We start from the raw sequence: 23,439 nt of genomic DNA on the forward strand, positions 1-23,439 counted from the left end.
ATATATATATATATATATATATATATATATATATACACACACACACACACACACATATATACACACACACAATATATACATATATATATACTATACAGCAATAATTTATTTTTTGAAAAAAGCCATCCTATACTATTTGTTATGTAGAAATCCGATCTAGAATCTCTGTAGGGTATGTACATAGGGAAAGAACCAGAAAAGAGTAAATACATGAATTAAATTTCCCTAGCATCTGGTCCACTTATTTCCTCTTAGAACTATTTAAAAAATAAATGAAATGGTATGGAGAGGAATACATCAGAGCAGGCTGAGATGCTGCCATGTTACTGGTCTATTTCCCTCAGTAGTAAAAGGGACAAAAAGACACATATAAGTGAGACATATAAACTGATAAATTTAAAATATAATTCTAGGAGTTCCTGTCATGGCGCAGTGGTTAACGAATCCGACTGGGAACCATGAGGTTGCGGGTTCGATCCCTGCCCTTGCTCAGAGGGTTAAGGATCCGGCACTGACTTGAGCTGTGGTGTAGGTCGCAGGCGCTGCTCCGATCCCATGTTGCTGTGGCTCTGGCGTAGGCCAGCGGCTATGGCTCTGATTCGACCCCTAGCCTGGGAACCTCCATATGCCATGGGAGCAGCCCAAGAAATGGCAAAAAGACCAAAAAAAAAAAAAAAAAATATATATATATATATATATATATATATAAAATTCTATATAACAAAGCTGCTATTTTATATTAGTTCCTATCTCTTTTTATGGTCTACAAATGAAATTTACTGCACAGAGGCAAGCCTGAGTTTCAACCATCAAGGACAATCTTGAAATATCTACTTTTGCCTGATATAGTTATAACATGAAATCAGAGGTAGATGCAGAGAAGAACGACTGAAAAATTAACATACACTGAAATCGTCTGACCAAATAAAGGCAAAAGATTACAGTGGTTTCACATTCACAAAATCTTATGCTTTTCTACTGCGGCCAAAACTATTCCTTGTTGATCTGAGATTCCTGAAGGAAGTGAAGACGAAGTCCCTCTACAGAAAGCACAGGGCGTTACTAAGGCAACTTCCTTGAGGCACCTGGTAAAATACTTTTCCCCCACTACTGTCTTTCCAAGGCCATGCAGAGGTATTGCATCCCTGTGGACTGAGTTGTTTTCTTATTTTACGTCTTTAAATGGTGAGCTTGAACTTCTCAGTAAGACACGTGTAAGCATATACTGATTGAAATCAGATTATCCCGACTGTAGGAAAAAGCATGATGCTGGTAAGCTGGCAGGTGTAGCTTCAGTGTCACTTCCGTCTTCCTTGCTCTCGGCTCCCCCAGGAAGGCTGTTCAGTCCTGGTACCACAGGTGTTAGAAGTACTATTCCACAGTATGGAGCACTGAATTCTATTATTCTAAGGCAAAACTGAAGTCTCAAGGTGCCATCCTAATAATCAGTAGGATAACATTTTGGCTTTCTCCAAAGCTAAGAGTTTCTAAAGAAAAGGTGGAATGGGAATGGGTTAGGTTGATTAGATACATTTCCTATTCTGGGGCCAAATACATCCTTTATCAGAGAAAGACACAAAATAATATTAACAAAGGGAAAGACTAAATATCCTCACCTGTTGAGTCCAATTATCACTTAGATGAATACTATAATAAGACAGTAGTTCTAAAGAACGATCAGCTTCAGTCACCTTTCAGTGGGCTTACACTCTTTAGAAAATGGTCAAAATATTTAATTTACATTTATTCTTGGATCTGACAATGAAACCAGGCCTTCTCAAATTATTTAAAAGAATGTCAGCAAAGGTTTACATAGCTTTATTAGGCCAAATGCACTAAAAATCATTTGTCCTTAAAATAAGAGCATACAAATGAATATTAAAGTCTTTTAGCTCCCCTTTTAACACATACTCAGAAAAATTAAATATGTTCACAATTTCTTTTAACGACAAGAATCATCTGGCTGAACAGGCAATGGAAGTGACGGGGTCTAGCATAACTAGACCCTTCTTCTCTAAACATTAACCAGGCCAGAATTCCCAGTGTTGTTCATCATTCTAGAACTCTACTTCCTAAATTACAACAAGGCACAGAGAAACAAGCCCAGATTCTAGAGACCAACCTGAAGATAAGGTTAGAAATTTTTAAAACTTAAAGAAGTACTTTTACATTGGGAATTAAGATTCAGGAGCTGAAGTTAACTCAGTATTCATCTTCCCAACCATATACGGTACATGCTTAGTGAGACCAGTCAAGAATAAGCATGTTTGGGAGTTCCCATCGTGGCTCAGTGGTTAACAAATCTGACTAGAAACCATGAGGTTGCGGGTCTGATTCCTGGCCTCGCTCAGTGGGTTAAGGATCCAGCATTGCCGTGAGCTGTGGTGTAGGCTACAGACTCAGCTCTGATCCTGCGTTGCTGTGGCTGTGGTATAGGCCGGCAGCTACAGCTCCGATTAGACCTCTGGCCTGGGAACCTCCATATGCTGCAGGAGCGGCCCTAGAAAAGACAAAATAAATAAATAAATAAATAAATAAGCATGCTTCTGTAATATTTAGAACCTCAGACACTATGTCACCACGAGCTGACAACAGCAGATAATTCAATTCTTAGAGAAACTACTCTAAGAATTAGAGAAACTACTCCACGGTGATTTTTTAAAACTACAGAAATGTGTAACATTTGATCCTATGGATCCTCACAACACCCCTGTGAGGTAGGTAGAAGATGTGTGATACTTTTCACACTTCACAACAGAAAAAGCTGATGGTACTGAAAGATGACGACCTTGATGAGACATAAAACAACTCTCTTTCTTATTAACCAGTTAGCTACACTAAACCAAAAGACATTTTCCTTTATTAAAAACTACTCTAAAATCAAACCCTCCACACCCGCCCCCCAAAAAGAATCATTGTAGTTTTACCAGTAATCTTGTTAAGTCGAGCTCTCTTTGCCTGAAATGAGTTGCCTTGATTATTTTTCCTCTTGTTTGATAATGTGCTCTCTGGCTGTGGAAAGACCATCTTTGGAACGTTCTCTACATGAAGTCCTACTTTTAACAGAATATACACATATGAGAGTTTATCTAGAATTCAAAGTTAAAGCACATGAAATTTTTTTAAATAGCCAAATAAATAAAAATGCTTTGCACTGAACTTTTTAAATCAAGTGCTTGACATAGAACTTTAAAAAACAGAATCTCTCCAGACCAATATATGAATTAAAAAATTACTCAGCAATTATGCTTTAGGAAAGGAATGACATTGCTTTTTCCCTAATACACACTGAAATACATGCAGAAACATTTAAAAGTTTAAACAAAACAAAACCACACACATAAAAATTCTCAAAACCTACTGCCATGGAGTTACAAATCAAAAATCTCAACTCATTTCTATTCAAAAACATTAAGGGCATCCGTTATCAAGTACCCATATTAGACCACTAATCTTCAGATCTGTAAGATGCTAGGGGAAAAAAGCCTAGCAAGTTAACTGTATGTTCGAATTACAGGTAGCCAAAGGATCTGACTTACTCACTATGTGAGTTTACCACTGCTATAAGGAATGAACATAAGAACATATTTTGTACCAAAAGTTTCGCTAGATGTGGGCAGATCTTCCTTCTTCTCAACTTCTGGTGTGGCTATAGAAGTTGAAGTTTCTTCCTTTTTTGAAGGTACTTTAAACCATTTTCTCTCATCTTTCTCTTTATCTTTATTGCTGTTAGCGCTGGTTCGAGGTTTGTTCCCTGTTTTATTCTTGGCTGCAGCTGCAGCAGCTGCTTTGACTAACGCTATCCAATCCTCCAAAGGAAAAACACAAAACATGTGAAGCATTAAAAATTAATTAAAATTTAATTACACTAATGAATAAAAACATGTATCACATTTTCAAAGCTACATTCACTCTCACGCACAAAGACATAAAAATCAAATTAACTACATTTACAAGGCAGATCATCAACATGGTAGATTCATCAAATGTAATAATCTAATCAGTTGGACGACCTTCTATAAAATAGGAAAATATTCCATGTTCCTTTGACGGGATAAAATCTAAAATATGAGAAAACCTATGATAAATGTGGATTATTATATGACATTCTACCTTAGTACTTAGGGTTTAAATGCTGGATTATGTTTCTTTTCTGCAATATAATGGATCATAAAAATAATTAGAAAAAAAAGTTTATGTTGCAATTCTGCAAAAATTAAAAAAAAGGTACAGTCAGCCCTCCCTACCCTCAGGTTCTGCATCCACGGATGCAACCAACTATGGGTGAAAAATATTTGGGGGAAAAAAAAAATTCCAGAAAGTTCCAAAAAGCAAAACTCAAATTTGCCATGCTCTGGCAACTATTTACATAGCATTTACACTGTATTTACAACTATTTCCATAGCATTTACATTGTATTAGGTACTGCAAGTAATCCAGAGATAATCTGGGAGGATGTGCATAGGTTACATGCAATACTGCGCCATTTTGTATAAGTGGACTCGAACATCTACAGACCTGGGTGTCCATGAGGGTCCTGGGACCAACTGCCTGCAGATAATAAGGGACAACTGTATTCCCAATAAGCGAATTACTATAATTTATTAGTAAAGCCAATTTCATAGAAATCAAGATATGATTTTGTTATTTTTTAAAGTTTGGACACCAATTTATCACAACTTAATATTACTAGTAAATGAAAAAAAATCAGGGGTTCCCGTCGTGGCGCAGTGGTTAACGAATCCGACTAGGAACCATAAGGTTGCGGGTTCGGTCCCTGCTCTTGCTCAGTGGGTTAACGATCCGGGGTTGCTGTGAGCTGTGGTTTAGGTTGCAGACGCGGCTCGGATCCTGTGTTGCTGTGGCTCTGGCGTAGGCTGGCGGCTACAGCTCCGATTCGACCCTTAGCCTGGGAATCTCCATATGCCTCGGGAGCGGCCCATAGAAATAGCAAAAAGACAAAAAAAAAAAAAAAAAAAACTATCTGCGAAAAAAAAAAAATCAATTTGACCAAGGTAAAGTATCCAGTGTCAGGCTCCAGTTTAATTTCCCTTCATCTCCAACTTCCTGGGTCTATTAGTTACTATTCTTCTGAGATGCAAATATTAGTATTTCCTGTGTTAATTTTTTCAGTTTGTGGCTAAATAATTTTTACTTTTTTTTAAGTAAAAATGCTTCTTGTAAAAATCATGGAAAGATGTAAAGAAGTAGTACTTAAATTTAAATTTTCACAATCAAAAAAGATTGTTTTAAAGCAAATATGTACAAATATCTTTATTGAGACAATCTTCCACTGAGGCCTGTAGGATGTCAAATAGAAGAGCGATTTAAATTCCAACCAAAGTGCATAATACGTTAAATTCTTAGTCCAAGCAACTAAAAACAATTTTGGAACATAAAATAATACATTTAATTCATGGACTACATTAACAAACGTTAAGTCATTAAGCAATACAAGTCGATGGCTGCTCCACATGGTAAAGACAAGAAACCCTTAAAAGCAAGCAAATAATACTGATGTCTCTCTCCCCCACAAGTGTAATCAACTGAAAACGTCATGTGATTGCACCGAACACACTCATTCGCCAATTTTCTATTGCGTGCCCCATGACATATGCCAGGATACATGCTAAGCTGAAAAAAGATGCTAGCTTGTGAATAAGACATGTACTGGGGACATAATTTAAGCTACTGGGAAATGTAGATGCTGGGAGTCTTTCAGGCAAAAGTTGTGAAGCTTTACGTCTAGTCTGTAAAAATAAACAAAAAGAGAACACTAGATACACCAGTACTGCCCATCCCAAGTCTTACTTAGAGACATCCCTTTTTTCAGTCCCGCCCATAAGGAATCGACAGGCAAATAAAATTAAGTGTAAGACAACGTGACAGGAGAGACAGTAGAGAATAAACAATATATTGTGGGAGAACAACACAATTTTGACTGAAGAGAAAGACGAGTGGAAGGCTTCAGGGAAAATGACAGATGAATTGAACCCTGAAACAGGAATTTGCTAGGGAAAAGGGCAAAGGAAAAGAGACAGGAACTCCAAGCAAAAGGAAAACCACTGCACAAGGGCATGGCAGGTAAAGCCTACACCAGTGGCAAAGAGGGGTTTATGGTCGAGGAGTAATGTGGATGGCTTAAGAATTATTCCGCCTTGAGACCAACGTTTAAGTAGAAGGAAGAAAGAAACACTATTGAAAAGGATTTACGGAGCACCATCAACAAAGCGGAAAGAAAGACAAGAGAAGTACAACCAGACAAGCAGAAGAAAGTGCTGAATTCAGCAGAGGTCATATGTTTGCAGTCTTATTAAGAGAAAAGCACTTAATTCTGGGTTCTACATTGGGAGGAAAATTTTAAGTTGTTAAGCTCAAAGATGCTAGGGGTCAATTCCATGCCCAGTTGTCTTCTTTCTCCAATGAGGAGAAAACTAGAAGAGGAATGTTTTACTCTTTAAGAGTGAAATTAGATAAAACAGTCCCTTATTACATGACTTATCATGGAAATCACTGACACTGCATAATTAAAGAATTCTCCCATTATTGTGCTCTTCCATTTTTTAATGGAAAGAGTCACTATCAAAAATAACTGATGGGATCCTTCTATGAGTGAGAACTAAAGATGTGTTCCAAAGTTCCCCGTAGACAACAAGAGCACTGCAGTACAATGAGCACTGTTCAACATCAGATCAGAGTTGAGTCACCTTTCAACTCTTCACGCTACGGCTGAGTGATAGTTTAGCCAAGTCACCCATAGCTCTAAGTTTTGAGTTTCTCAACTGTGAATGAGAAATGTCAGCCAGACCTATGTCAAAGGATTTGCTATGAGACTGCAATAAAACAATGTATACAAAAAATGTTCTAAAAACAGGAAAGGATTTTATGAGCCAGTCTCTAACACTAGTGAGTTAGTGTGAATTTTCTATCAGCACACTCTCAAGAAGGAAAAGAACAGGGGAATAAAAACTATGGAAAGTTTAGAGAAAAATATTGCCATAGTACATTTATTTTGATTCCTTATCCTTTGCTGGTTTAGTTAAAGAAATTTTAATGTATACATTTTTTTTTAAATTCTCAAAGCACTCAAAATTTAAAAGATAACACACAAAGCTGGACTGTCCTAGCACTGCCCAAACAACACCTGACTTAGTGTATGGCCTAAATGAAAACTAGTCAGAAACTTATTGGGAAAAAGACATTCATGAAATGAGAGGACTTTCTAAAAAAACAATTCTCAAATGTTTTGTATGTGCCCGTAATTAAAAATTATGTAGACAACGTAAAATGAAAGGAAATAAATTGCTATCCATTATTATCTTGCTGTAGTTTGTATTGTGATATTGATTTTAATGTTAGCATACATCATAATAGGACTAGAATACTTGCTAAAAATAAATATCCAGGGAGTTCCTGTTGTGGCTCAGTGGGTTACGAACGGAACCCATGAGAATGCAAGTTCAACCCCTGGCCTCGCTCAGTGGGTTAAGGATCGGCATTGCCATGAGCTGCGATGTAGGTTGCAGAAGGCGTCTTGGATCCTGTGTTGTTGTGGCTGTGGTGTAGGCCCGCAGCTACAGCTCCGATTCGACCCCTAGCTGGAACTTCCATATGCCACAGGTCCAGCCCTGAAAAAAACAGCAAAAATAAATAAAACTTAAAAAGATAAAAATAAACATCCAATGTGTCCACAAAATTAATTTTTACAATTTGTTATTTTACCACAAACCAAACTGGCTGTCACTTTGGAAAAAATTAAATTTTAAGATTAGTGCCACCTCATCAACATTTGAATAAGCAGAATAACAAAATAATAATTTTAAAGCCAAAACATTGAGAATTTTAATTAAACAGGTTTATATTAAACTAAGTTCCTAATCTTTAAATCAATCTTTCTATGCAATAACCAAGAAATCACACCATCGAATGTTTAAGAGAACATTTTATTTAGATATACAAGTAGGAAGACACAAAGCAATTTCCTGACCTAAAGCATTTTCATTTTAAATTGCATTTCCATATTAATTGGAGTAAAAAAACTCTGCTGGTTAATCATTTCAAAACTAAATTTTTGAAAACCGGGTAATTTAGAACAACTGCACTTCTCAGAAAACATTAAAAATAATTTTTGTAACGGCGGTAGTGTATACTCTAGATTACTAAACTTAACACACTTGACCGAAACTGACCACGTGATTTCAACACAGTTCAGGATATTTTTCACTGAACTCTATGCAACAAACACGTAGCACATTTCCATATTAGACATTTGTATAGATCACTTTCAATTTCTTAAAATTAATTGTAGGTCCAGGTGCTGAAAATCCCAAATAACAGCAGAACATACACGAAAATATTTTAAATTTTCTACTGGCACCTTTTCTTTCCAGTATTTCAGGAAACTTATTCAACCAATAGAATCATGGTTTTAACTTCATCCCAGATTCTCCTTCATGTGCTTACCGTTCATTCTTGCTTTGAGCAGTGACAAAGCATGTCTTTGTCACTCTTACATCATGTAACTCAGAAAGCCCTACCTGCAACAGCCTACAGAGTGTCAGGTAAGCGCCTTTTGAAAGAAGATTAATGACTATGATTTACAAAGGAAAAGAAGATAAGAAATTCAATATAAAATTTTATATTAAAAATTAACTTTCTAAATGATACTATATACCAGGAAAAACAGAACAAAATTAAAAAAAGGCACTTACCTCACTTCCCATAGACTGGTTACACGATCCAGCTGGGTCGATAGGACAACACCAGCTTAGGGGGTGCTGGGATTTCACCTGGAACAGAAACTAGTGACCTATAACTTTAGCAGGTCTAAAACCAAAGAAGCAAAAATCAAGTGTATAAATTTATTTTACATTCTAAACTTTTTTTCTTGCTGCTATTTGGGGCTATCAGCACATAATCCTACAATTAGTTTACTTTAAAATATATATATATTTATATATATATATATATTTTGATCAGTCACCATTCAAGAAGACATCCCTTTGGGAGCTAGGAAGGCTGAACACTCTTACCTGCCCCTTAGCATCCTCAGGCATGGCTTTAATGTGCATTCTCTTTAAACAACGAATTACTCCATCATAAAACTGAACTGTGAACGTTCCTGAAACAGGAGCGAGTCGGCATCATTAGAAAACATAATTCAATCTTAGAGCAACACTCGATATCAAACAAGTAATGCCCTGACAGAAATAAACACCCTTTGACATCAGCAACTGCAACAGCAGTAACACACACCATCAAGTTTGCTGAGTTTGTCTCTTTCCTGTAAAAACAACTCTGATTTCCCTTAAAAAAAAATACACAAAATTAACTTGATAAGTGAATGTAATTCTGATTTGTACTAGAGGATTTTAAAATTTATCATATAACAAATATATGTTTAAATAATACAGGTATGTAACAAAAATAAAACCATTATTTACAAAATATATAATATTTTTAAGAATTATCATTGGGTCTCTTTCTTTTTTTCTTTTAAGGCCGCACCCATGACATATGAAAGTTCTCAGGCTAGGGGCTGAATCGGAGCTACTGCTGCGGGCCTGCGCCACAGCCACACCAGATCCAAGCCACATCTGCAACCTACACCACAGCTCACGGCAACACCAGATCCTTAACCCATTGAGTGAGGACAGGGATCAAACCCACATCCTCAGTGGATACTAGTCCGGTTACCACTGAACCACAACAGGAACTCCTCATTTGGTCTCTTTGAAGTTTCTTTCTGAATGATGGAGAGAAAGATCCACTATAGGGGGAAAAAATCACTTTCTTAGGAAAGGATTATTCCTGTGCAATACTAATTAACTGGCTAATAAGAATTGTAGATTCACAGGCTTTTAAGATAGAACATATTTTACATATCATCTGCATAAAAGCCTTCCTACACGAGTAAGAGCTCTGAACTCCAGGGAGTGCTAAAGGCTGCATCCAATGACAGCTAAGCTGAAACAAGCTTTAAACATGGAAGAAAGGTCCCAAACATTTAAAGAGATCGCTCTTAAAACAGAGAGCACTGCTTAATTTCGCTTTGCTTTGCTTCATTTTGGGCGGATCCCACTACCCAATGAAACTGTTTCATTACTTCTTTTACTTCCAAAAGTTGTTACTGACTGCCTACTCTGTGCTAGGCTCTGGGCTAGACACCTGCAAAGCCAAAGTAAGACAGGGGAATACAAGCTTCGTAACACAGCTCTCCAGAAGTTTAAGCACACAGTGATTTAAAGACCCCACTGCAACAGGAGACATAACCTGCAAATTTAACAACTGAGATGTCTCTCAGGTACCTAGTAATAAAATCATGGCCATATTTGTTACTTCAATTAATTAAACCCATAAATTGAACTAAGGCTTTTGTTCAATTTAGCTAGACAACTATGACTTACTTTTTTTTAACCCCTAAAATTCTTTAATATATGTCTTTTTAAATGTTTTCCTCTTCTATATTCGCTTACCTCTCAATTTTTCTCAAGTTTAAATCCTCAGCTTAAATCCCTTCCATGGTTCCCCATCACCTCCAAGTAAAATTTAAATTTTCCAGAGTGTCTCATAAAATTTAATTTACAAGACACTTCATACCCATTCTTGTTTCTCTCTCCCACCTCTTCTGCTGTTCTACAACCTTTAACGGAATCCTTCACTCCAGGCACATCAAAAGACTTGCAGTTTCTTGAAAAAAGAACACCTCTCTTCTACTCTTTTGCATACACCATTTCTTCTGCCGAAAAACCTTTTCACCCCCCCCTTTCCTAGCTAACCTGACTGTCTTTCAAGATTCAGTTTAAAGCAAGTGTCCTCTTACTTAGGTTAAATACCCTTCTTGCAAAAAGGCTGTCACTCAATGTGCTTCTCTAGTAAAAAGAATGAATGAGTGGTCGAGTCTAAAAAATAACCGCAATAGAACAGTAAAGTATTTACCACCTTGGAAAATATACTCACAAGAATTTCACAACTGTTTTAAATGAGATTTTAAATAAGAAATTTAACAAATATTAAAGTACATTTCCAATAACAATTTAAGTATTAGTTCTAATGCCTTTCTAAAATGATCAGTCTATAATTTTTAAAATCCATTACCTCTTCAACAGATTGTCTTGTTTTATGTCACACTCACATATCGGACTTCTATGTTATTTTCAAAATTTCTGTTAAGTTCAGTAACTTTTGCTCAGTATTCAGTACCACAACAGGCTATTAGGAAAACTAATTCTTAATTTTATCTACAAAAATTAAGGGAAAAGGGGCAGGGGAAAGACGCAATAAAGGAAATCCTCATATTGATAAATTTCCAGACCCTTTCCTCAGAAAATATTGCGTTGTATTTCACTTCCAAGTTAAATTGTTTTGAATTTTCCTGCATCTTCAGCACTAAAGTTGAGATGTTCATAAAAATAACTTAGCCAATGAACTGGAAACAGAGAAATGGAAGTAAAATGCATAACAGACTGTGAACTGAAAGCTGAAAAATTTTAACCAACTATTTACCTCTACTAATTTACTATTTTCTTTTCCTTTTTTCTTTTTTGGTTTTTAGGGCTGCACTGTGGCATATAATGTTCTCAGGCTAGGATCAAACCAGAGCTGTAGATGCCAGCCACAGCCATAGCCACAGCAACGCCAGATCCAAGCTGCACCTGCAAGCTACAGCACAGCTCAAGGCAACGTTGGATCCTTAACCCATTGAGGGAGGCCTGGGTTCAAATCTGAGTCCTCATGGATACTAGTCAGGTTCACATCCCACTGAACCACAACGGGAACTCCCTACCTCTACTAATTTAAACAGCCTATTTATGCAGTGTATTATGTATCACCTTATCCTATACAATATATAATAAATTAAATGCTCTTGAAAAAGAATATTAGAAAAATCATTAAGTATAAAACAAAGAGAACAGCTATGTGTAACAATCACATACATTAATTAAAGTCAGAAATAAAGTTAAATATTACTATAAATCTCATTCTAATTCTCAGATCATTTCAAACACATACCTTCTTTGTTAATCGCCTCAATCTTGGCAGGGTAATAGCGACAGTCTGTCCAACGAGCCAGAACTTCTTCTCCGGCTTTAAAATCCTATTTTAAACAACTTTTAAGATCAATACCATGTATAATAAATAAGCATTTCCTTAATAAAAAAAAAAACAAAAAACCAAGCTTTTGTAAAATTTAAAAGAACTCTCTTTAAAATATATTACATATCTGGCAAACGGAAAGGGCTTGCTACTTACAAAGAAATCTTCCTCATCCTTCAGCCCTTCTTTTCGCAAGGCAGGTCTCTCAAGGGGTCGCAACCTATTGCTGTCCCAGTAAATCCACTCATCATAACGATGACTCCAGCGCTCAAAATGGACCAACATCTTGCCCTCCTCATAGTCAATTTTTTCAATTCGTGATGGATACCTCAAAAATAAAAAGAGCCTTCATATCAAGAGAAAATTCTTACATTTGTTTACACAAAGCATTAACTGAAATACTGCTTACTATTACAACCAAAAACAAAATATGGATTCATATTTTTAAACTACTGAACCAACAAAGTTTGCTTTTTCCTTTGTCTTTTGTTTTTAATGATTTTTCTCAAGACCTAATGAAATAAAAAGTATGATGCATTCCTAGCGGAAATATAGATTATATGATTTATAATATAAATTGTGCTATCTTGGGAAATAATTTGCTAACATGCATCAAGATCCTTAAACAGAGCCCTACTTTTTTGACACAGTAATTCCAATTCAGGAACTACAGCTACAAAACATTTTTAGTGCCAAAAAAGTAGAAACCATAAGGTTAGAAAAACTGAAGACTGTCTATACAAATAATGTCTATCCATTGAATGGAGCATTATACAGACTTTGAATGTAATGTTTACAAGGAATTTATAATGTAGGAAAATGCAGTATGAAGTAGTACCATGTTTGCAGAATCGTAAGTATATAAAATAAATTTGTCCAGCAAAAAAAAAAAAAATCAACATATACATTTGTCTCTATATGGTATAGAGCATTTCCTCTTTCCTATTGTTCTATACTTTCCAATATTTTATAATGAGTATCAATGATGGTAAGAAAAACTCAGTTAAACCTTAAATTTAAAAATACAAAAATAACATCACATTGTTCAGTTTTCATATGTGCCGATTCTCCTATGATTAATTCCCAAATAAAAATTAACTCGAAACTTTTAGCCAAAATAAAAAGCATCACCTTTCCTGATGTACTACATTAAATGTTCACAGTGATGTATGGTTTTGTTTTTTTTTTTTTGTCAGAGTCCACAGCATATGAGCGTTTCCAGGCTAGGGATCAAACTTGCACCTCAGATGTAACCAGAGCCAGAGCAGTGCCAATGCCAGATCCTTAACCCACTGAGCCACAAGGGAACTCCGAAAGGTTTTTTTTAAGTAACATTAAATAACATTAATAATTCAACAACCCCACATGATAGATTTATCAGAGATATAGTTTTATCTCATTTTTTGCTAACTTTTTGATAAATCTTAATTTTTTATTTTCCCTGTGGAATAAATATGAATATATGTATATTAAATATTAATATAAATTTAAAGCACAAGAGCCACCTCACAGAAGTTTAAAATTTAGGAACTGATTACTATTTGCCTCACAGATCACTCACACTATTCAAGGCTTTTTATACTTTTCAAGAGCCCTGAGTGGTTCTCTCTCTGGTGTAGTTTCTGTCCTCTTTGGTCTAATGATACTGAACTATTTGAATTTCCTCAAACACACTACACTCTGTCAAATGTCTCTGCTTTTGTACATTCTGTTCTTTCTTCCTAGACCTAAGCTGCCCTTCATCATGCAGTGAAAACTAGAGCACTCATTGAAGGTCTGTGGGAGACATTATCTGTATTAATCTTGGGGGGGGGGACTTCAAGGATTTAGACTTAATGAACATGGTACAATAAAACATAAACACAGCTCCTAATTCATTTATTCAATCAAAGTTCACTTACTTAAGACCATCATGTGACTCAGACTCATGTCAGCCAGACAACGAGAATTCAGAGACAAGTAGAATGTGGTTTCTGTCCTATGGGACCTCATGATCAGAGACTGGAGAGGTGCTTCAAAGAAGCAGTTCCCTTTGGCTAGACTGATGCACATAAGCAGTAAGGTGAGTTAAAGGAGACTAGTGGGACCTCAGACTGGACTGGTTAGGCCAGGTCCCAACTAAAGAGCTTTGAAATAGGGAACTAATAAAATGACCCTTCATTCATTACCATCAACAGGGAATTCTGTCAAGTCTGTACTTAGTCTGCTTATCACTTACTGCTTAGAAAAAAATCCTAACATCAAGATCCTTGCTATACATGTAAAATGCACAAAATGGCAATTTAACATATAATTCTATACAGAGAAATAATTTCCCTATCCCAGATGGCCCACAGTAATAATGCCTTGATATACATAGTGAATAAAAAACTACTTCTGCACAAATACAGTCACAAACACCTATCCTGAACTACAGCAATGTTATTTTGATGCATTATTTATGTTTTATTATAACTGAGTGTGAATGGAATATAAGATTTCTCTTACTGAATTTGGAAGACGTAGTGATAGTATTTTTGTTGTTGTTGTGTGTGTGTGTGGTTTTTTTTTTTAAGATGAATCATGCAAAGCTGTTAAGAGTAAAGAACAGTGATTGGTCTGAGTTCCAGTCAATTATAAATGATTTGGGAAAAAATGTGAAAAGTGGGAGACCAGGGTTTCAGAGTTAAAACGATTGGGGATAAGAAGAAGAAATCACCAAAGTTGGCACCTCCCCAGAATTCAAAAGAAAGAGCTGGAGAGAAGGCAACCTCACTAGGGCTATGATTCCTCAATGCCAATTCTGCATAGAGCTCTATCATCATCTGTTACCGCAAAATACCCTAAAATTTCCACTGTCTGTCTTCCCTATTATACTCCCACTCTGAAATGCTTGCACTATTTAAAGGATATTTATTTGTACAGAAATTAAGGGAATGGGAATTCCCGTCATGGCTCAGTGGTTAACGAATCCGACTAGGAACCATGAGGTTGCGGGTTCTATCCCTGGCCTCACTCAGTGGGTTAAGGATCATGCATTGCTATGAGCTGTGGTGTAGGTCGCAGATGCGGCTCAGATCCCGAGTTGCTGTGGCTCTGGCATAGGCCGGTGGCCACAGCTCTGATTCAACCCCTAGCCTGAGAACCTCCAGATGCTATGGGAGCAGCCCCAGAAAAGGCAAAAACAAACAAACAAAAAAAAAAATTAAAGGAATGCCTCCACTGCTCTGGGCCTACCTTGCCCTCATATGTTTTTACACTTGAATCTTGGAGAACAGAGTTTACTTCCAGCAAACTCAGCAAAAAAAAAGAGTCCACCCTAAATTGGTTATTAGGCTTAATGGAAATAAACAGCATTCAGAAATATTGAAAAGACATCTCAATGATCCTTGCTGAATTTAACAGAATGCATATACATGCAATTCAACTACTGTAATCTCTCAATTGATTTCTGAGGACTTTCTGAATCAGTGTGATCAAAATCCTCTCATGGTCAGGTTCAACTTCGGCTTTAACAATAGAATAGAGCAAGGCCATTACCCAAACCAAAAACTAGATTCACCGTCTCTGACCTCTTACAACACTACTGCCTTACTTGATCATATCAGCATTTTAACACTGTCACTGCTGCCTCCTACTTACACAAATCGTTCAGAGTAGCAAGATTTATGGCGTCTGAACCAACCTGTGATCTAAAAAGAACCAGATACTGACCAAAGAAGTTAGCTACACAGTGAATACATTTCCTTGGTTCCCTACAATATGAGCTCTAAGTGTTGTCAAAACACAAAGAGAAACTGAGAAACCTAAAGTGGGAATTACCATTACAGATGAATCACTATATGGCCTACACTGTCCTTAACTGTTTTACATATGGCAGGGCAGGTTCTGACTGCCGGCTAGATCATGATTCCCTGAGGCTGTGGGAAAAAAACCACTGTGTATGGTGTAGATGTGTATGAGTATTCTCTTGAGGGGGTCCCCCTCCCCAACTTTGATCAGATGTCAAAGGGGTCCATGATCCTTAAACATGATCTAAATTGAGGGAACTATCATCTGGTTTGATACATCCAGATTTTTACCTATATTGATAAAGAACGTCAGTCAAGGATAAAGGAAATTCCTTCATACACTGACGGCCTAGACTCTCCTGCACTTAAAAGCCAAAGGACACTGGCTGCTCATCGACAGGTTACAATCCATGGAGCAAGGACAAACAACATTACCAAATGCCCTAAAGACCATCAGAATTCACTCTGAGATTTAACCATTTGAGTAAGTGCCAGATTAATCAAAAAGGCAACTGACCCAATAAATTATTCAAATTATGTATTTTAAATAGTCTTTTTCTTATTTATATTGATAAGACAACAGAGTTTCTAATTTACGTAAATTTAAAAACTGACAGTTCCCCACCTATTTCTTTTAACTCAACACTGAGTCTCTAATTCACTATATGTCAGGCACTGAAGTAGGAATAAAGCTACAAACACAAATATCAACAAACTCAAATTCAGCAGAGGGGAGAGAAAAGAGAATCAAATAAGCTAACACAATTCCAATATAAGGCAATAGCTATACAATAGCACATAGAGTACCCAAATTAAATGCTCTCTTGGATAAGCAATTCTTTAATTTTTTTTTTCTTTTTATCCAGGCCCCCAGCATGAAGAAGTTCCCAGGTCAGAGAGGGAACCCAAGCCACAGCAGTGACAGAGATAATTCCTTAACTGCTAGGCAAGCAGGAAACTCTCAATTTTAAAAGACGAAGTATACTTGAAATATTACTTAAACATAACCTAAATGTTAGCAGAATCTTCAGGAGTTGGAATTAATAATTCAGAACAATTTTTTGAATAAGAAGTTCATAAGCAAGAAACTCTAACATGGTGTCATAAAAAAATAACTAAACATAAGAAGAAATAAAAATAGAGAACTTCCTTACATGTGATTATCAGGAGGCGGACCATTTGCCAAATAATAAAAATTAATACACAACATAGGGGAGTTCCCGTCGTGGTGCAGTGGTTAACGAAAATCCGACTAGGAACCATGAGGTTGGGGTTTGGTCCCTGCCCTTGCTCAGTGGGTTAAGGATCCGGCGTTGCCGTGAGCTGTGGTGTAGGCTGCAGACGCGGCTCGGATCCCGAGTTGCTGGGGCTCTGGCGAAGGCCGGTGGCTGCAGCTCCGATTCAACCCCTAGCCTGGGAACCTCCATATGCCGAGGGAGTGGCCCAAGAAACAGCAAAAAGACAAAAAAAAAATACAGAACGTAGCCCAAAGCAAACACAATATACTTATAACCTACTAACCTTTAAAAACTTTTAGCATCCTAGAAATACTTTAAATTTACATGATGCTTTGCAATTTTCAAGTGTCACCTCACTCATTCACTCACTGATTATAACTACAACATCACCTAATATCATTACCGCATTTTTAGATGACATGCTTGTAGATTCTGCATATTAATTTGTTTCACACTTGAAGAATACTGAAAACAAAACACTTTTACTTCGAAATTGATATTCCAAAATTACTAAAAATCTAAAAAATCTAGAATTTCAAGAACATTCGGAGGATGGCTATATATGTCAAACTCACATCTTCTCCAACACTAAGGACGGCGCTCGGCCACATTATCCCTCAGGTCCTGTTTTCAGACACATTCGTCCCCAGAAGAGAGGTCCAAGACAAGCTGCCAGAGCACCCTGTTTCCTACCTACCCACAACCTTCACAGCAAAAATGGGGAAGAGCAGAGCGAGCTATGCATTTTCCTTTAGAAACGTGAGGCAGCCACCTTTCAAACTAAGGTTAGATTTCAGATCATTGGATTTAAACTCCTGTTCCGTTTCCTTGGTACCGGAATCTCTTGCCATGCCTACATTCATTCACCATCAGTTCTCACCAAATCCAAATGCCTACACCACAGCCTTTATACTCATTACCATCTCCCATCCTAAGAATCAACTAGACTATCAAAAATTCCTTTTCCACTCCACCAAAATGCCACCAGTAGTCTACTCAAAGTTTATATAATTCATAAGATTTGTCCAGGCTAATGTGACCAAACTCTGTTATTTAATTTTCTCACAAAATTCCAAACTCTAGCAGGTTGCAGTCTAGTCTATTTCTATTTCTTAACATTTCAATGCTTAAAAAATCATTTTAATACTAAATAGTCATATATGCTTATAAGCCTACTGATTAAAGTTTTAAGAATTTACAATGACTCCTCTCTCATTAGAGTCTACTTTCTTATAATAACTAATTTCCATGTTATTATCCTTAAAGCGAACATTTATTAAGTGCCTAGCATACGGCCGGCAATGAACCCCACACCACAGCAGTGAGCCGGGGCACTGCAGTGACACCACCACACTCTTAACCTGCTGCACCACAAGGGAACTCCCCATGACACGTTCCTGATGTGCGCTGTCTCACTTAGTCCTCCAAGAACTCTGAGTTCGGCATTACCGCTATTCTCAGTTACGAAAGGGAGGTCCCAGCGGCTCTGAAAGTCAAGTAACTTGCTCAAGTCAAAGCAGGTAATAAGTGGTGGATCCCTGAACGGTCTACCTTAAAGAATGGTCTTTTTGCCCATCGTTCCACACCTTACAACTGACCATTTCAGCTCCTGTCAAACTTACTGCAGTATTTCAAATACAGGGAACTCTTTACCGAGAGGTACTGAAAACAAATAAAAACAACATGAAACCAAGTTATCTGTTTATTTTTTCCTGCAAATTTAATGTTAATCTCCTGCTTCTGCTACAAATAAAATGCTTAAAGTTTTTTGTTAGCCCGGAAAGTGTGGAAAACAGCTTTTATTATATTGTATAAAATAATCACCCCCCGCTCTTATTATAAAAGGACTAGGCAAAGCAAACGAGCGCTTTTATTATTAAAATTTCTCAAAATAAAAGGTACATTGCCTCTAAACTATGTCTAAGTATGAAACATCACATTACTAAAATGAAAGAGCCTTAGGAAAGAAAGTAGCTTAACTTATATGTTTGATATTGTGATAATATAAATTTGAAATTAAGTAATTTAACCTGTGATGTGATTTGTTAGGGAACACGGACGTTAAAATTAAATTTAATTTGTTAATCTAGTTTCACAAATACCATTCTCTGCTTAGTTTGCAACCAGTAAGTCACAGTTCACTGGTGCTGGTGTTCTGCAACAGTAACTGGATTTCAGGATATCCCCGAAACTTTCGGGTTCAGGCTTTATCAATCCACTAAAAGTCAATGAACTTTGCTGGGCACCATTTAGGAGTAAAAGGGGCCAGGCCTTGCCTATAATTCACGTCGCCTTATTCTTCAGTACCATACCTACCCATGATGTACTAGAAATGTATTCAATTTTAACTGAAGATGGTTGGTTTTTTTGCAATGAGAAAACAGACTTTCAAAACACACTGAATATTAAATATACACATTTTTTCTTCAATTTACTGCAACAGTTCTCTCCAAGTTGAGTTAACTGTACTTACTGAAACAATACACAGCAATTTCTAACTTAATAAAAAGAAAATATTTTTATGCTGACTAATGACCTAATGATCTGTAGTAGGTGGTAACAGGAATGGGTCAGTAGTTCTTCAAAATACAAAATCACAGAAAAATATGAAAACACTGAGACCCTTACGAAGATTAGCAAAACTAAGCTGCCTTTTCAATAATATGTTAATTTTTTTAAAAAAATTATACTGCCGATGCTTAAAATTTAAAACGAGTATTTTCTCCATCAGCTAAAAAATCATTTAAATATACAGTTAAAAATCTTGAAGCATCTGCTGATACCAGTTCTGTTTATTCAGCAAAACTAGAACTGCAAAACATTCTTTTTAGTATAACTGATTACCATCACAGATAAACTATTTCCAAATCAGTGGCTTTAATCAATTCCTCACCATAAAATAAAGCATTACTTAATGTGATGTGACAAAGTAAAATCTCACCTATGTGATGATAATATTCAGAGGAATGATGTAATGACTAGGGAGCTGGATGTGTGTGACAGGTGATGACTGAACTGCAACCAAATATCAGATAAGCAAATAAAACTGTCTTCTCTCTTGGTCCAACCCTTGCCATTACATGAATGTACACAAAGCACAGAACACTAAATCAATCCATGATTAACCGTAACCACAGGTAGCTTTTTTTTTCTTTTTTTTGTTTTCAGATAAAGCAGCAAGACCCTAAACCCTAACAATTATCCAGCCAGGTAGCACCGAAGACTATGCGGAAAGGAGGAGCAGGAAAACTAAGACACATCAAAGTGCATGCAGGTCAATGTATTCTACTCTAATGAAAAGAACAACAAAGGATTTCTGGATCATGCATCACTCTGCAATGTCCATACTCACATTTTATCCCCTCCAACTAACATAACCAATTAAAGCAGACTATAAATTCAAAAAACAATCCTAGATATTTCCATTGCTGTCTTCCTCAAAACCCTGACCTTCAGGTTAGTAATTCTGTATAGTCTAGACCAGTGGTTCTCATATGTGGTCCCAGACCAGCAGCAGCAGCAGCATCACCTGGAAACTTGTTACAATGCACATTACCGGCCCCACCTTGGACCCACTGAATCAGAAGCTGGAGGGGCTGGGCCCACCCATCTCTATTTCACAAACCCGTCAGGTGATTGTGATGCAGGTTCAAGTTTGAGAGCCACTCTTCCGCACCTCACCTCAATCACTTTCAAAACTGTGGTATCGATGAACTTTGTAAGGGAACCAATGTGCTCGTGAATGAATACTATGCAGGAAGTTCGTGAGTTAAAGTATCCCACTGGATAAATACACTGTTTAAAGCCAATACTTTTAATTCCAAGTAATTTCAAAAGTAAACAGTTAATGAAAAAGCATTTAAGTGAGTGGGAGAGCAGGATGGAGAAAGTGGAACTACCTGGCCAGTACCTCTCTACTACAGATACTTCAAATCTCTGTATTTTTGCCCACAATTTTATTCACCTGTCTCCACCTTTTTCAACTCATTTTCCCTTCTTCTAGAGACCAGCAGTTTTAAGCAAACTCCATGGGACTTCTGGTCCTTGCCTACCTTACTGCTGCCTCAAGTTGTTACTTATCTATCTCAAAGTGAGATTAAAAAACCTGTCATCCCTGAATAGGTGAAAAATAGAGAATTTGAGGTTTCTAGTTCAAGAGACCTGAAAGATCATCTAATACATCACACCTTCAGTGTAAGGACATAACTCTCCAAAGTCACATAGTTCGTGGCAGAACAACATCCACAATTTTTTTTTTTTTTATCTTTTGTCTTTTTAGAGCTGCACCCACGGCATACGGAGGTTCCAGGCTAGGGGTCCAATTGGAGCTGTAGCCGCCCACCTATACCACAGCCACAGCAATGCTGGGTCCTAGCCACGTCTGCGACCTACACCACAGCTCATGGCAATGCCAGATCCTCAACCCATTGAGCAAGGACAGGGATCGAACCCACAACCTTGTGGTTCCTAGTCAGATTCGTTAACCACTGAGCCACGACGGGAACTCCACCCACATTTTCTGACTTCTGGTTAAATTCACTTTTTTTCAATATTCCTTTTCTCTTGCTTTTCAATAAAACTAGGATAACAAAAAACTTGAGCAGATAAGAAAAAGCTCTAGAAAAAAGTGAATCAACATAAAGAAAGGGCGAATATTAGAGAAAGAACAAGAAAAACAAAGCAGGTGTGTTTTAAAATAAATATGTCCCCTCTATTATTTCTAATACTGGTTTCCACATTTCTAATTTGAAATGTTAAACTAATGCCTAACATCGACCTATTTTCTAATTTTGGTTTCAACATTTTTTTTGGTGGGGGGAGGGGAGGAACAGGGAGAACTTTAAAAATTCATGGGGCTTTCTTCTGTGGGAATTTTTTAAACTAAAGAACTAAAAATGTTTGTACACTGCTGCAGACCTGTTTGATGATTATTAAATGAGGGTTCACTTAGATCTTAGGATTCAAAACTTGTGACTTTCTTTTTTTTTTTTTTTTTTGGTCTTTTTCCTAGGGCCACACTCATGGCATATGGAGGTTCCCAGGTTAGGTGTCTAATCAGAGCTGTAGTCGCCAGCCTACGCCACATCTATCTACAGCAACACGGGATCCAAGCCACGTCTGTGACACAGCTCAAGGCAATGCCGGATCCTTAACCCACTGAGCAAGGCCAGGGATCAAACCCACAACCTCATGGTTCCTAGTCGGATTCGTTAACCATTGAGCCACAATGGGAACTCCAACTTGTGACTTTCTGAATGAAAAGAATGGCAGAATTTAAAAACAAGTCTTAGGGATTCCCATTTGAAATTCTCTATAGGTGGGAAAGGTCCTTAACCTGGGGCCCAAGGGTAAATTTTCTACAACCATTCATAATATAGCTCTCATTTATTTTGTCACATTATAAATGTGACTGCACATTTTTCTGAGTCTATAGGTGAAATTAGCTGTTCAAAGGTAATTAGTGACTCAAAATAAGAATCCACACTTTCCAAGTACACACAGATTTAGGAAAGCAACACACAAAAGACAAAATTTAACTTATAATAGCAAAAGAATATTTTAAAAGTATTCACCAATGGTTTTTACAAATTCCGAACTCACCTAATGTAATTTAAATGTTTTCAGTTTTTAAATGTGATCTACATACTATTTTCCAGGAGCACTCCTCTACTCCTAACATAGATCACACAACTTATCTCTGCGAACGTTTCCCTTTGAACAGCACATCCAATGAGAAAAAGACCATCTTCTTTAATTTGGGGAATACATAATTCCGTCTAAATTAGAAAGTATTTGTACTTGCTACGATCTTAATGTCTTCGGCTTTCCCACTCTACTAAAATTCTGTTCGTGAACATTTTAAAAACTCACATTTGCAAATGTTCCATACAGTTCAAAAAACTCCAAATGTGTGGAGACAGCATTTGCCAATTCAAATTTATACTGTCCTATCAAACTCTGACACTTGGAGACATCTCCTCACTTTTCAAATCTTTCGTTTTCCTTTCCTTTAGATCTAGAAGAGAATTACATAGAAATAGTCCAAAAAAGGTCAGAGGAGCATAACTCATCTGAACGTTTTAAACTGACTTTATAACTTCAAGTTGAAGAATAATACCCAGAGCATAACTCTTGATTTGCTTTGCTTTCATAACTAAATCAATGGCTACAGAGTAACTATTCTAATTTCGATCAAAGTTACCTAAGTAGTCAAAACCGGTTTGATTTCATCACTTTTCTTACTGACCAATATTCAGAATGATTAGATGCTTTAAGATTTTCAAGGGTGCTTTGTAAACTACAAAACCCTGCAGAAACAAAGCATTCATATCACT

General features: G+C 36.9%; 1 protein-coding gene across 2 annotated transcripts in view; it reads right to left on the bottom strand.

Annotated features, from left to right (window-relative positions):
* Positions 1-23,439, bottom strand: part of PHF20L1 (PHD finger protein 20 like 1) — a 72,620-nt gene that overhangs the window by 41,782 nt on the left and 7,399 nt on the right. The window contains exons 3-8 of one of the 2 annotated variants that reach the window (XM_047783222.1): positions 12,253-12,424; positions 12,013-12,097; positions 9,033-9,121; positions 8,712-8,789; positions 3,596-3,809; positions 2,928-3,053 (exon numbers count right to left, since the gene is read on the bottom strand). In XM_047783222.1, coding sequence (XP_047639178.1) covers positions 2,928-3,053; positions 3,596-3,809; positions 8,712-8,789; positions 9,033-9,121; positions 12,013-12,097; positions 12,253-12,424 — 764 coding nt within the window. The remainder of the gene's footprint in view (positions 1-2,927; positions 3,054-3,595; positions 3,810-8,711; positions 8,790-9,032; positions 9,122-12,012; positions 12,098-12,252; positions 12,425-23,439) is intronic. The other variant, XM_047783221.1, reaches the window with a different exon arrangement.

This window comes from Phacochoerus africanus, chromosome 6 (genome assembly GCF_016906955.1).
Source record: "Phacochoerus africanus isolate WHEZ1 chromosome 6, ROS_Pafr_v1, whole genome shotgun sequence".
Lineage (NCBI taxonomy): Eukaryota > Metazoa > Chordata > Mammalia > Artiodactyla > Suidae > Phacochoerus > Phacochoerus africanus.